Source organism: Rhipicephalus sanguineus, chromosome 3 (assembly GCF_013339695.2).
Source record: "Rhipicephalus sanguineus isolate Rsan-2018 chromosome 3, BIME_Rsan_1.4, whole genome shotgun sequence".
NCBI lineage: Eukaryota > Metazoa > Arthropoda > Arachnida > Ixodida > Ixodidae > Rhipicephalus > Rhipicephalus sanguineus.
The window spans coordinates 31,185,021-31,198,197 of NC_051178.1; the positions used below are offsets into that span (position 1 = coordinate 31,185,021).

General features: G+C 49.5%; 1 protein-coding gene across 1 annotated transcript in view; it reads right to left on the bottom strand.

The window, feature by feature from the left end:
• Nucleotides 1–1,890: 1,890 nt before the first annotated feature.
• Nucleotides 1,891–13,177, bottom strand: part of LOC119386523 (mitochondrial chaperone BCS1) — a 90,502-nt gene continuing 79,215 nt past the window's right edge. The window contains exon 9 of the mRNA XM_037653788.2: nt 1,891–2,176. Within this exon, the coding sequence (XP_037509716.1) occupies nt 1,915–2,176 (262 nt within the window). The 3' untranslated portion in view covers nt 1,891–1,914. The remainder of the gene's footprint in view (nt 2,177–13,177) is intronic.

Sequence of the window (13,177 nt, forward strand, 5' to 3'; positions counted from 1 at the left end):
GATTCAATCAGTTCACGTATGGTGTTGTGAACCCCAAGTCGTAGAAGGAGCTGTGTAGACGCGTGATGGGGCAGTCCCAGAGCAGCCTTTAGTGCCGTGGTTCGAATCAGGAATGGTCTACTGTGAAGCAGCAGACACGAGTTTCGGGGCTACTTCCTAATGCTTAACATGAGTGAAATGCAAAGGCTGTTATTTATTTGACTTGCAAGAATACATAAATGTCACACACCGGCAGTGTTCTAACTAAATAGAGCAAGCAAATTTTGAAAAAGTAACCGAGAACTTAATATGAATGGTGCCAATTTATTTTGATAGGATCATGAGTTTCTTGTCACTGCTGTCTTAAATAATATGCAACATGAATTAGCGAACTTTTCATAACGTGTTAAATAAATACAGCGCCAATGCAAATCATATGCACTGATTCTCAAGACAGCGAACTGTTCACTGCATTTTCACCCAGCGTACGAGACACCTGTAGAGATGCTGTCACCAAACAGTCTTTTTTTTTTGCGCACTTCAGTCATTTGGCGAATGAAGCGACCAACATTTCACCAACGAGGCGATCGATAATTTTAAACCATTGCCGACACAATCGAGCGCGAACACGCATAGTAAAACTAATGAGCTACACTAAACACGCCATACGATAGAATGGCGTTATTTGTGTGTGTGTGTGTTTTTCGTCAACTGCGCCATAAAAAGTGCCACTTCAGATCATCATTAGGTGGCCCACGTAGTATTCAACTTAGAAACGTGTTAAACCAGCAGAAATAATATTCTTGGGTATCACCTGAGGGTACCACGACTTGGGTATGAGGCACGCTGTATCACCTGGAATGTATCACCGCCGCAATAATCACCTGGAGTTACTTGGCACCCCGCCTAATTTCAAGAACAACACCTGCTCTTCTCAGCATTTCGCATTCATCGAAATGTAGCCGCGGCGCCCAGGGTCGAACCTGCTCTCATAAATACTCGTACCATCTTATTGTTCTTTCGTAACTGAGTTAGTTGCGTCACCAAACACATACGCTTCAAAACGAGACGGATCGCTTAGTCTTCAATTCTAAGGCTAAGCGCTAGGCAGCACACAGCTATGCCTCTGTGGTTGCTAATGAACGTGCAAATCCCGCCTAATTCAGAGGTTCTGTTTACGTGCACGTTGGCGCAGCGCCTCCATCACCATTGCTACTGTATTATACTGTACAAGCAAACATTGCGGCAATCAGCCAGCATAGCGAACAATTTTTAACAGCGCAGCTGTTATGGCCGGCCGTAAAATGTCCATGGTCACTAGAAAACTATCATCAACGGGTATGTGCCACGGAAACTGGGCAAATCCCACTACTCACCACTGGTCCACAAAAGATGAAGAAGGCAACAGTTAGCCCTAGAGCTGGCTGCGAAGCCATAAAAAGAGGAAAAGGCAGAAAAACAGACCGAGAGAGAGAGAGAGAGAGCAAGAAGGAGAAAGAGAAAAATAGATATAGAGGAAATAAACACATAAATACACAGAAAGAAACAGACACGAAAGAGAGTTATAAAAAAGAGAGGGCAAGACAGAAAAAAAAGAGAGAAATAAAGAGACAAAGAAAGAGAGAGAGAAGCAGACAGAGAGAGAGAAGAAAAAAGACAGACAGAAAGAGCGACAAAGAGAAATAGAGAGAGAGAGAGAAATAGAAAGAAACAGACGCATAGAAATCAATAAGGAGAATCAAGGAAGGCTGCGCCTTCAGGCTTGGCACCCCTTGTGAGAAGCTCCCATCATTTTTTTTTTTGTTCCGCCCGCCAAAATAGCACTAACACATTTGCGCTTTTCTGCCGCAGAACGCTGTATTTTTTTCTTTTACTCCGCATAGATTGTCATTCGCACGTACGCATACAGTTACTGCTACAGTGGCACGCCCGTCGTCACAACTTGGCCATCTGGGCAACGTTTCGGATGGCTGACCGGGGGTCATCCTTGTGAAAGAGGAAGTATCCTTGCACCAGCGCCATGCTCAGGGGCGTCTCGCCAAACTCTTGCCGCACGGCCTGGACGAATGCGCCGGCGTCGGCCTCGCCTTCGTGCGGGTAGAAACGCCTGAAGAGCGCCGCCAGCTGGTGGTCGCTCGCGGGGCCCACGAACTCGCGCACGTCCACCCGTCCCGGACGGATAAGGGCGGGGTCCAGCCTGCAATAGATGAGAATGAATGAAGCGAACAATCATCGACCATTGTGTGATGCTCCATTATGCGACGTATGAGCGCTGCTGTTTAAATTTCGCGATATATGCGGCAAAGAACGCCTCCGCTGCGGCAGCATGAACTACACTTGGGCGTCAGCGCCGCTGAGCCTTAGCTGCTCGGCCAGCTCGTTGCAGCGGCAGAGGAAGCACTTCCATCGGTTGCGTTGCTCGAGCGTGAAGAAAACGTTCTGTATGGCGTGGCTGGCGCTGCCAATGTCGTCGGCGAGCGCATAGAGGCTCAACTATACAGCGTTTTTGCCGAGATTTTCTGGCGTTGCGCCTCGACGTCGTCACATGAACGCCGCCACAGAGGGAAGCCAACCACATGAGAACCACTGAGGCCAGCGTTGCACTATCTGACCAGCGGGAAAGAACCTAAACCTTCCAAAACAGTGTGCAATTTCCTTCAATTGACCAACAAGAAATAATCCTGATGTTGAGGCGTTTATTGGACAGTAGTCGGCGACGATATGCAATGGCGACAGTCAAGGCAAAAACACGGACTCAGGGCGCGAGCGCGAAGAGCCAAAGGGGACGACCCACTAGAAGGCTATAGAGAGTGCAACCCATTACTCATTAAACTCATTCTTCGAACAAGCTACCCTTTGGGCTGTGTGGATTGTATCCGGTATGAGCAATGCAGCCTTCGTTCTACAAGTACTCGCTATGCACAAAGGGTACAGGAGAACACAGCGGAACTTGGGCGAGCACAATGTATACCTAACAGCATGAAGACACCATGCACATAAGATTGGTTAATTGTAGTCCAGCGCCAAGCCAAGGTGACAAAAACAAAAAACATAAAAGGCTCATGCGTCAAGCACCACAGTAACGCGAAAATAAATCAATTCACACTGTTTTAAAACCGAATTTCCTTTCTTGCTGCAAGATAAGTACAATTTTTATTTTCCTTTTCAACGTACTTTTGACTTTCATGCACAGGTGGCGTCGCGCTTGCCATGACCGAAAGACGCTTGGCTAAAACCATAGAGTTTCCTAAAATTAACTAGAGGGGACTCTGGCGCTGCGATCGTTCAGCTACCATGGGAATGATGGGTAGTACACAAATTTGCCTAGTCTTCGTGCTTGCGGCTTCAAACGTACTTGTGGCTTCGTTTATTGCTGTGTTTTGGCGTTCGTTTCGGATAAAAGAATAGACCGTTGTGAACTTCGCGACCAGCTTTGATTTGGTGAGCCTAAAAAAGTTAAAGTGGTGAAGTGGAACTGCTGACTTTTGCTGAACTTCGTTTTGCGACAAAGCGGATGCAGCCGACGCGGAGCCAAACGGAGCCGAAAGAACGAAGTTTAGACAAATTTGTGTACTACCCATCATTCCCATGCTGGCTGAAACTTCATGCGTTGCAGCTCCCATAGATACTAGCGCCAGAGTTCCCTCTAGTAAGTATTGTAGGAAACTGTTGTGTCGGCGAGCGGTGACCGACGGCGAGGGCTCGACGACTGGCACGAGACGCGCCGCGCGCTGGCACGGCCCGCGACACGAGTGGGAGAAGTGAGAGTCCGGAGCCCGCGGAAGCCCAACAACGACTGAGCCGGCCAGCGGCCGTTTATTCGAAAACATGACACAACGGACACGCGTACACCCGTGATTGGCCATATGCCATCACGTGTGCCAATACAAGACGGCCTCTGCCGACAACACAGCACAAGAAGGCGCACTTAAGTGCGCGCGCCATTCGCAGATGGCGCCACTATACTACATCATCCCGCCCGTCGATGAAGCTAGCAATAACACAGGGTAACACTAAAGCCACACCCAGGATCCACACTATGGGTAACACTGAAGCTAGTCCCAGGATCCACACTAAGGGTAACACTGAAGCAAGTCCCAGGATCCACACTAAGGGTAACACTGAAGCAAGTCCCAGGATCCACAAGGGTAACACTGAAGCAAGTCCCTGGATCCACACGGGTAACACTGAAGCAAGTCCCAGGATCCACCTAATAATGCACGCACCACACGAGCGGCGGGGATGAGGTTAGTTGCGCACACCTATAAGTGGCACTAACACAAAACACAACATGTGAAACGAAAAGACAACAGAGCAAGACCGCTGCAACACTTCCACTGGAGCTTGGAAAGAGCCAATGATCCCGATGCAATGTTTGGAGAAGTTCCGCAAGTCGACGACAGCTTTGGGCAGGCTGTGCTGTTTGCTGAAATGACGCTGGAAGTCTTCTTCAGTCATCAAGGACACAAATGCTCCGGCATCCACCAGTAGTTGCAGGGTAACACCATCGACCACAACGTGGACGACTAAGTCTTTTCTAGACGAGGTGCTAACTCAGCACGTATGACGAAGGACGATCCGAAGATAACACTGACGAGGTTGAAGCTACGTTCAACTGTGTGGAAGCCTGCTGTTCTGGTACAACGTCGACAGCTCCCCTCGAAGAGACGCGCTGTACTGGAGCAGTCTTGCGGCACATCGACGCGAAATGTCCCCAAGCGTTGCACGTATAGCAACGTCGATTTCGGCTGGACAATTTCGAAAACTTGACTGGTGCCACCTGCTCCCGCAGCGATCGCCATCTTGGCTTGCCGGAACCTTAGTGACGTTGTGGCTCCGGAAGCGTTGACGTGACGTCACGGCCTACGTCACGGCCTCCCCGTCTGCCCCGGCCATGTTCTATTCTTCACAAGCCGCCATATTGGGCGCCTTGCCCTACGGCTTGAACAAACGCTTGGTTGGCCAACGACAGCGCTTCAAGCGTCCGACCTATTTCTTCCGCTTTTTCCAAGGTCAACTCTTCGTCGTATGCCAGCAGCTTCTCCCGCACCCGCAAGTTGGACGTACCGTGGATAATCTGGCCGCGGACGCGTTCCGCGTACATCAGCCCAAACTTGCGTCGTACGGCTTTCTCTTTCAGAACGGTCACGTACTCCAGGAAACTCTCACCAGGGAGTTGACGCCGACTTGTGAACTCGTGACGTTCAACCAGCGGATTCGTGGACGCGGCGAAAAGCCGGTCAAGCTGCTTGACGAGACTGTCAAACTTGGAAGCGGCCGGAGCCGAGGAATCGGGGGCAAACGCCGGCGCGGACGCCGCGTTGCTTGGAGTCGTGCGGGCTTCTTCTAGTTCTGCTGACGCAAAATATTTCTTCTGTCCTTCCCGTCCCAGCATGCTGACGAGCACGGACGCGCGACGCGCGTCGTTCCAGTCGATACCACCGGCCGCCTCAAGGTAGGCATGAAACATTTTCTTCCAGTCAGTCCACGGAACCGGGGGTGGCCCTGACAGCTCGAGGAACACAGGGAGGTGCCCGAAGAGAGCCATGCCGACAGGAGAGGTACAGCGAGGTGCAGCTGGCTGAGCAAGGGCGAAGGCCTAGGCGAAGGCTTGACAGGAGCCGCACATAAAGAGCGCTAGGCCTCGCGACGCCAGACGCGTCAGAGAAGCCAGAAAAAGGCGGGAGTCACGGAACACTCACGGGTTCTTTCTGCCGCGGTCGAAACCGAGGCGAAAAACATCCTCGTCGCCATGGTGGTGTGTCGGCGAGCGGTGACCGACGGCGAGGGCCCGACGACTGGCACGAGACGCGCCGCGCGCCGGCACGGCCCGCGACACAAGTGGGAGAAGTGAGAGTCCGGAGCCCGCGGAAGCCCAACAACGACTGAGCCGGCCAGCCAGGGTTGCCAATGGTGGCTACTTTTCGCCAAATTGGCGAATTTGAGAGGCCCGTGGCGACCTAAAATTATGAATGGCGACATGGCGAATTTTTGGCGATTTTCAGCTTAGGTCTCCACTGAGTTATGCATCCTAAGCTCAGTGCCTTCCCAACGAATGAGCGGCACTATTCTCTGTATTTTTCTGGGTTTTGAGGTGCACATTACGCGCCGTTCTGTATGTCCGTCCTGTAACTCGTGTGTATCTCCTCAATTCATCTAGATGCTTATAACTCAATTCATCTAGATTCATCTAAATGCTTCAGAGCTTCGCTAAAGTTTCGCTTCTGAAGGGGCTAGATGACGGGTTGGTCGTGTGTTCTGGCCATTTGTTCCGCCAAAGCTCCAACTATTCTGAATAGCTTGGCGGCCTATTCACCGCTGGAGTATCCCCTAATCGAGCTCGTATAGCGAAGATGGGCGGATACGCGGGTGTTCGTGCAATAAAAAATTATTTATTCAGGCATTTTCTACTGTTCTCGGTGAGCGTGTGCAATGAAAACAATTGCTCTATAATATTTTACGATGTCTACCTGATCAATTATAACGCACTGGATTGACGCAGGTAGATATAAGTGATTATATATGAAAGGGACAGTGGCGTCAGGTATCATATTAGTTCACACTGAAAGGTATAAGACTCACTAATGAACGATACCTGTAAGAAATCTGTCTTACTACTTTCAATAAACCTGTTAATCCTTTTTTTTTTCATATAAGGGGATGTAAAGCTGTCTACAAACAACGCCTTCGCGGTTTTCGCCTAAGGTTTACCACTCTTTTACCTTTGAAACGAGCGGACAGGGATGGAAGGATATCATGAGCGTTTTATCCTTTCATACTTGCGCCTCCGCGCACATCTTGCGGCTAGTCGGAGAACCAGGTGCACCAAGCACTCCCATGGTGAAGGGGCGATGCGCCTGGTATTGAGAAATGTCAAGATACTTTAAAGGCTTTGAATGGCACTGTGAAAATTCCTATTACTAGGATATGCCGCACACATCTAGAATGGCGACTTCTTTGGCGAAATTTCTAAAAAAATGGCGACTTTTGGCGACTTTCTGCTCGTTGTTTGGCGACATTTACTCGAAAGTCAGTGGCAACCCTGCGGCCAGCGGCCGTTTATTCGAAAACATGACACAACGGACACGCGTACACCCGTGATTGACCATATGCCATCACGTGTGCCAATACAAGACGGCCTCTGCCGACAACACAGCACAAGAAGGCGCACTTAAGTGCGCGCGCCATTCGCAGATGGCGCCACTATACTACAGAAACTAACCTATAAAGGCAAGGGAGAAAAGGATAACATTCGCTCGTATAGACCGCTAACAATTACATCGGTGCTATACAGGTTGGCGATGCAGGCAGTAAAATTAAAAATAGAAGCGTGGGTAGAACAAAATGATATTTTGGGAGAACTTCAGAATGGATTTCGAATCGACAGGCGGTTAGACGATAATCTGTTTGTTCTTACCCAGTGTATAGAAATATCTAAAATAGAAAACAGGCCCTTATACGTAGCTTATCTAGATATCACCGGGGCGTATGACAACGTTAATCAGGAAATTTTGTGGGATATATTGAAGGAAGTGGGCATAGGTGACGACTGTGTACAGCTTTTGAGGGAAATATACCGAGAAAATACAGTTTGTATAGAATGGGAAGGAATAAGTAGCAAGGACAGCGTTGAAATTAGCAAGGGGCTGAGACAGGGATGCCCTTTGTCCCCGCTGCTATTCATGTTGTACATGGCGAGGATGGAAAAAGCGCTAGAAGGTAACAACATTGGATTTAATTTGTCACACAAACAGGTCGGAGCGATGGTTGAGCAGAAGCTTCCAGGTCTATTTTATGCTGATGATATTGTCTTATTTGCGGACAGTCAAGACGATATACAGCGACTGGCAGATATATGCGGAAGGGAGTGTGAGGCTCTAGGACTAGGATTTAGTGCAACAAAATGTGGATTGATGGTATTCAATGATCACGGAGACCATACGGTCTTAATACAGGGCCAAAAAATACCGAGGGTAAGCGAGTACAAGTACCTCGGAGTATGGGTAAATGAGGGGGATAGATATATGGAGGTACAAGAGAAAGCATCGGTAGCAAAGGGAAAGAGGAATGCTGCAATAATGAAGCACAGAGCTTTATGGGGATACAATAGGTACGAGGTGCTTCGAGGGCTGTGGAAGGGTGTGATGGTTCCGGGGCTTACATTTGGGAACTCAGTGGTGTGCATGAAGTCAGACGTGCAATCAGGAATGGATGTAAATCAAAGGACGGTGGGCCGCCTCGCGTTGGGCGCTCACGGGAAGACGACAAATGAGGCGGTAAAGGGTGATATGGGATGGACAGGCTTTGAAGTGAGGGAAGCGCAGAGCAAAATGAGATTCGAAGAGAGGCTGAGGAAAATGAAGGAGAGTAGATGGGCAGAGAAGGTTTTCAGGTATTTGTATAGAAAAAGCGTTGACACGCAGTGGAGAAAAAGAACTAGGAGGCTCACCAGTAAATATACGGCTAGCAGTGCGGGCGATATGGCAACAAGGAGCATTAAGCGGAAGGTCAGAGAGGCGGAGAGGACTTATTGGATGACAGCTATGGAAAAGAAGCCGGCTCTGAGTAACTACCGAAAAGGAAAAAACGAAATAAGGAGGGAAAGGTTTTATGATAATTCAAGGGGAAGCGCTTTACTGTTTGAAGCAAGGTCGGGCTGCCTTAGAACGCGTAGATATAAAGCGAGATTCAGTAACGAAGAAGAACAATGTACATGCTGCGGGGGAACTAAGGAAACGATGGAACATGTACTGATTGAATGTGGCGATATTCACCCAGGTATACGTGTGGGCACGAGTCTACATGAAGCCTTGGGTTTTAGGGACAACAATGGAAAGCTGAACACGTCCGCGACAGAAATAAGTAAGAGACGGTTAGAGTATTGGTGGCAGAAAAGTAGAGATAAAGTACAAAAATTAATAATTGGGAAAAAAAAAGGTCATTCTGCTTAAGAGGCAGAGAGATGGACCGTGAATTTATATTTTTTGGTATAATAACATAGATTTAATCAATGTAGATAAGGCGTTAGGACAACATGAAACAAGGAAGTTTTTTTTTCTTCTTTCTCTTTTTTTTTTCGCCTTCGAGCCTGGTGGCAGACATGTCACCGCCCCGTTATAAAGGGGACGCTCATAGCATCCATCCATCCATCCAACTCTATGGCTAAAACCAACAACGCGTGTTGCGCTCCGGTAACGTTGAGCGTTTTAGCGGAACGGGGAACGGACCGCAGAATCGGTCAGCTAAAAGCGCCTATTAACGAGCAAGTCGAAGACATGCTTCGCTGCGATGTTATTCGACCCTTAAACAGCCCGTGGGCGTCTCCTGTCGTTCTCGTCGGAAAGAAGGACGGCTCTGTGCGGTTCTGTGTGGACTACTAACGACTCAATAAGATCACCCGTAAGGACGTTTATGCCCTACCTCGAGTAGACGACGCCATTGACAGCATGCAACGAGCAGAATTCTTTTCGTCGCTCGATTTGCGCTCCGGGTACTGGCAAGTCCCCATGGCTGATGACGCTTGACCGAAGACAGCCTTTGTCACGCCCGACGGCTTGTACGAATTCAACATCATGCTGTTTGGGCTGTGTAATGCGCCAGAGACCTTTGAGCGCATGATGGATACCGTTCTGGGCAACTTGAAATGGCACACGTGCCTGTGCTACCTCGACGACGTCGTCGTTTACGCCTCAGACTTCTCCACGCATCTTCAACGTCTGCGGCATGTTTTGACGCGTTTGAGCGACGCCGGGCTACAACTGAATCTAAAGAAGTGCCGATTGGCAGCACGGCAGCTGACAATACCTTGTGTCCTACGTTGTGTCCGAGGACGAAATTCTCCCTGTCCAGCCAAGCTTCGGGCCGTGTCAGAGTTCCCCAAACCTACGTCCATCAAAGAACTGCACAGTTTCGTAGGACTATAGTCCTACGAAACTGTGCCGAAAGTGAGCATATATGCTCACTTTCGGCGCTTCATACAAAACTTCGCGACTATCATATCGCCGCTGACGAAGCTCCTTGGCAGCAACGGGCCCCTCAATTCGTGGTCGTCAGGGTGCGACGACGCTTTCGCAAAGCTCCGTCGTTTGTTGACGTCTCCTCCCATACTACGCCACTACCCTACGGCCCCTACAGAGGTACACACGGACGCCAGCGGTGTTGGCCTCGGCGCTGTCCTTGTGCAGCGCAAACCCGGGTCCCCGGAATATGTCGCGGTATTCGCAATGCCCACGAACTATAGGTGGCGCGCCGTGCTTTTCAAGATGGCGCCAGGAGGAGGGTCCACCCGTTTGTTAGCATATGAGCAGATAGGACGTGCGGACGTATGGCCCGTGCCACTTTCACCGGATGAAGTCATGAGCTGCGCTGAAATGGATATGAGACTAAAATACTTTCCCAAACCATGGAAAATGCAAGGACTCGCCACCTAATTATTTGCTGCGGTGTGAAAGGTTATATTTCAGCTCCGTTACCATGCATAACGATGCTTCGCGAAATCCTGTGCGTGCTACATAAAACTGAACGATCTAGAATTGACGTATGAGCTGAACGGCACTCCGAGGTATAGTACGTACCGAGGTAACCGAGCCTGCCTGACGGATTTGCGGCAGTAGTAGGCCGCCAGCGAGTAGCGCCATCGCTGCTGCACGGGACCACACGTTTAACGTGGTGATGGTTTGCAAACATAATACGCCGTCGTCATTACTTGCGCAGTCGGGAACGCGGAGTTACGTCTTCAACGGAACACAAGCATTTAACATACCATTCAGTAGCGCTTGTGTCACAGCCATGCTGAGACTGTATGTGCAATTCACTTCACTCGCATGTTGCAGGCTCGATCAGCACGATCGAAACACGAATATCGAAAAGAATGCACACGTATCCTTTTCGCAACGTCGAAGAAGTTAGCCGAGAGGCGTGGATTGTGGCCGTGAATGCACGTTCCATCGCTCAAACCATTTCGCTTCGCTGGTCGAGCTCGAGCGTGTTGGTGGCATGCGGCGCTCCATAATATCCACAATAACTGTGATACATGCAATGCACAAGAGGAACTTTGGTTTTATTTTGATCTCGCTCAAGGATATTATACATTAAATACAATCAAAGTGACTTACGAGCGTGAAAGAACATTAACGCACGAGGGGACGTGAAGTGCAACTCGCTCCTCGTGAGTTAGCAGTTGTGGTTCATCGTCGCTGTCACTCTCGGTGCTTTCGCAGTCTTCTACGTCCAGTGAAAAATCCTCGTCGTCAAGATGGTTTCCTTCAACATCACTGCTGAAAGCAATCTGAAGAATTTCCTCCGCCGAACGACTTCGACCACTCCGCGTCACCACGTTTACAATTAGAGAGACATCTGGGCGCGAACATTTTGCTCTCAAACCGGTCAACAAGCAAATCGCTTGCAGTGTGCTGCCACCTATCAACAAACGTACAAAAACAAGCGGCACAGCGGTGGCTATGAAACCCAACACCACCAACACTACCAACACACTGGCGAAGGACGGCGTGGATGGAGAGCGTTCGCTCCACGAAAGGCGTCGAGCAGACGCGTCCTCGAATGATTGAAACGTCGCTCGCACGATTCGTAACAGCGCTTTGCTGACAAAGGATAGAGGTTCTATTTTAATGTGTCGCCAACTTGAGATCGCTCAGTTATACAAGAGCACATCGCGAGCCCGCGCGACCGCCCGCGTACAGAATTATGGGACTCATGCACTACAAGAAACACTGACCAATGCTATATGCAAGTAAAACAGGGTGAGCTTCAACTAAATATGTCAGACGATAACATTTAACCAACCTACGTGGCTAAGAAAGCCTCGCGAAGCTGATAGTATGTGTACGCTCTGGGCTAGCATTGAAAGCGCGAGTTGCCACGTATTTTCACGAAAACTTCGCGTCTCGCAAGAACGAATCAGATTTCTCGTGTCACGGAGGGCCCGGTTTCTTCACTGATGCCGGGAACATGCAAAGTCGTAGGGTTCCTTTCTTTCCAACGCGTTAACACTGAGGCTAGCACAGCCGAACAAGGGAGCGATTGCGTAGTGCTGCCATTTTGTCGTCTACTAACCCTCCTCGAGAGGACGCTCCTGAATTCCGCTTGGCGGCGCGACAGTCTATGGGCATTGTCTATGGGCATCCTTTGTCAGCAAAGCGCTGTTACGAATCGTGCGAGCGACGTTTCAATCATTCGAGGACGCGTCTGCTCGAGGGGTGCTACTGGTGCTGCTAGAGGACGGACGTGTTTTTCGTGGGCTCCGGAATGACAGCGTCAGATAAGTGTTTTTTTTTTTTTTTTGCATGATTCGAGCTTGTTTTTTTAGTTAATCCACTAGATTGCAGCTTAATAGAGCTTACAACTTTGTACTGTCGGTACAAAGTGGTGTGACAGTCGCCTCGGGTGTTTTTTTTTTTTTTTTTAATATTTGTTTGTTCGGCCACCACGTGGCTGAAAGGTGCACAGGTGCTTAGACGTGTAACGTACTTGCGGAGTTTTGTGATATCATTTGGCTTTAAGTGTATCTAATCCACCGTGTGAACGATCTATAGCCATGGTCAAAAAGACCGTAAAGTGTTCAGGATGCGGAATGGGGCGGAAAATAGAGGTTTGTGAGGATGAGACGACAGAGACAGCTGACGCCAAGTGTAAGCAATGCGAGTTAGAGGCGAAAATGGAAATAATGATGGCCGCCCAGAATGAGCTCATGGTGAGAATCTCCGAGCTGGAGAAAGCGGTAGCGACAGAGCGGGAAAAAACGATGGCTATGGCGGAAAGGCTTAAGTCAGCCGAGGAGGGATTAGCAAACGTAGCCATGCCAGCAAAGGTAGCAAGCGACAGCGGCAACAATGGGGCATCGACCCCGACAGTGGTAGGCGCGAAGGGGGAAACAGGTTTGGAAAAGACAGGTGCAAGGGTCACAGGACCCACTTTCCGCGAAGTAGTCTTGGGAACGGGAGGGGACAAAACAACAGCAGTAGCACGCGCTAGTAACCGGGGCAGTGGCCAGGTGCGGGAGAGTCCAGCAGAAAAGTCGGATCACGTGATAATCGCCGGGGACTCGAATTTAGCTACATGCGCAGAAGCAATCGAGGAAAGGGTGAGAGGCGACAAACGAGTTTTAATAGGGAAGTTCCCGGGACATAGGCTGGGATCAGTGATGAGACAAGCTAGCGCAGAACTCGCAACTAAGTCTAAT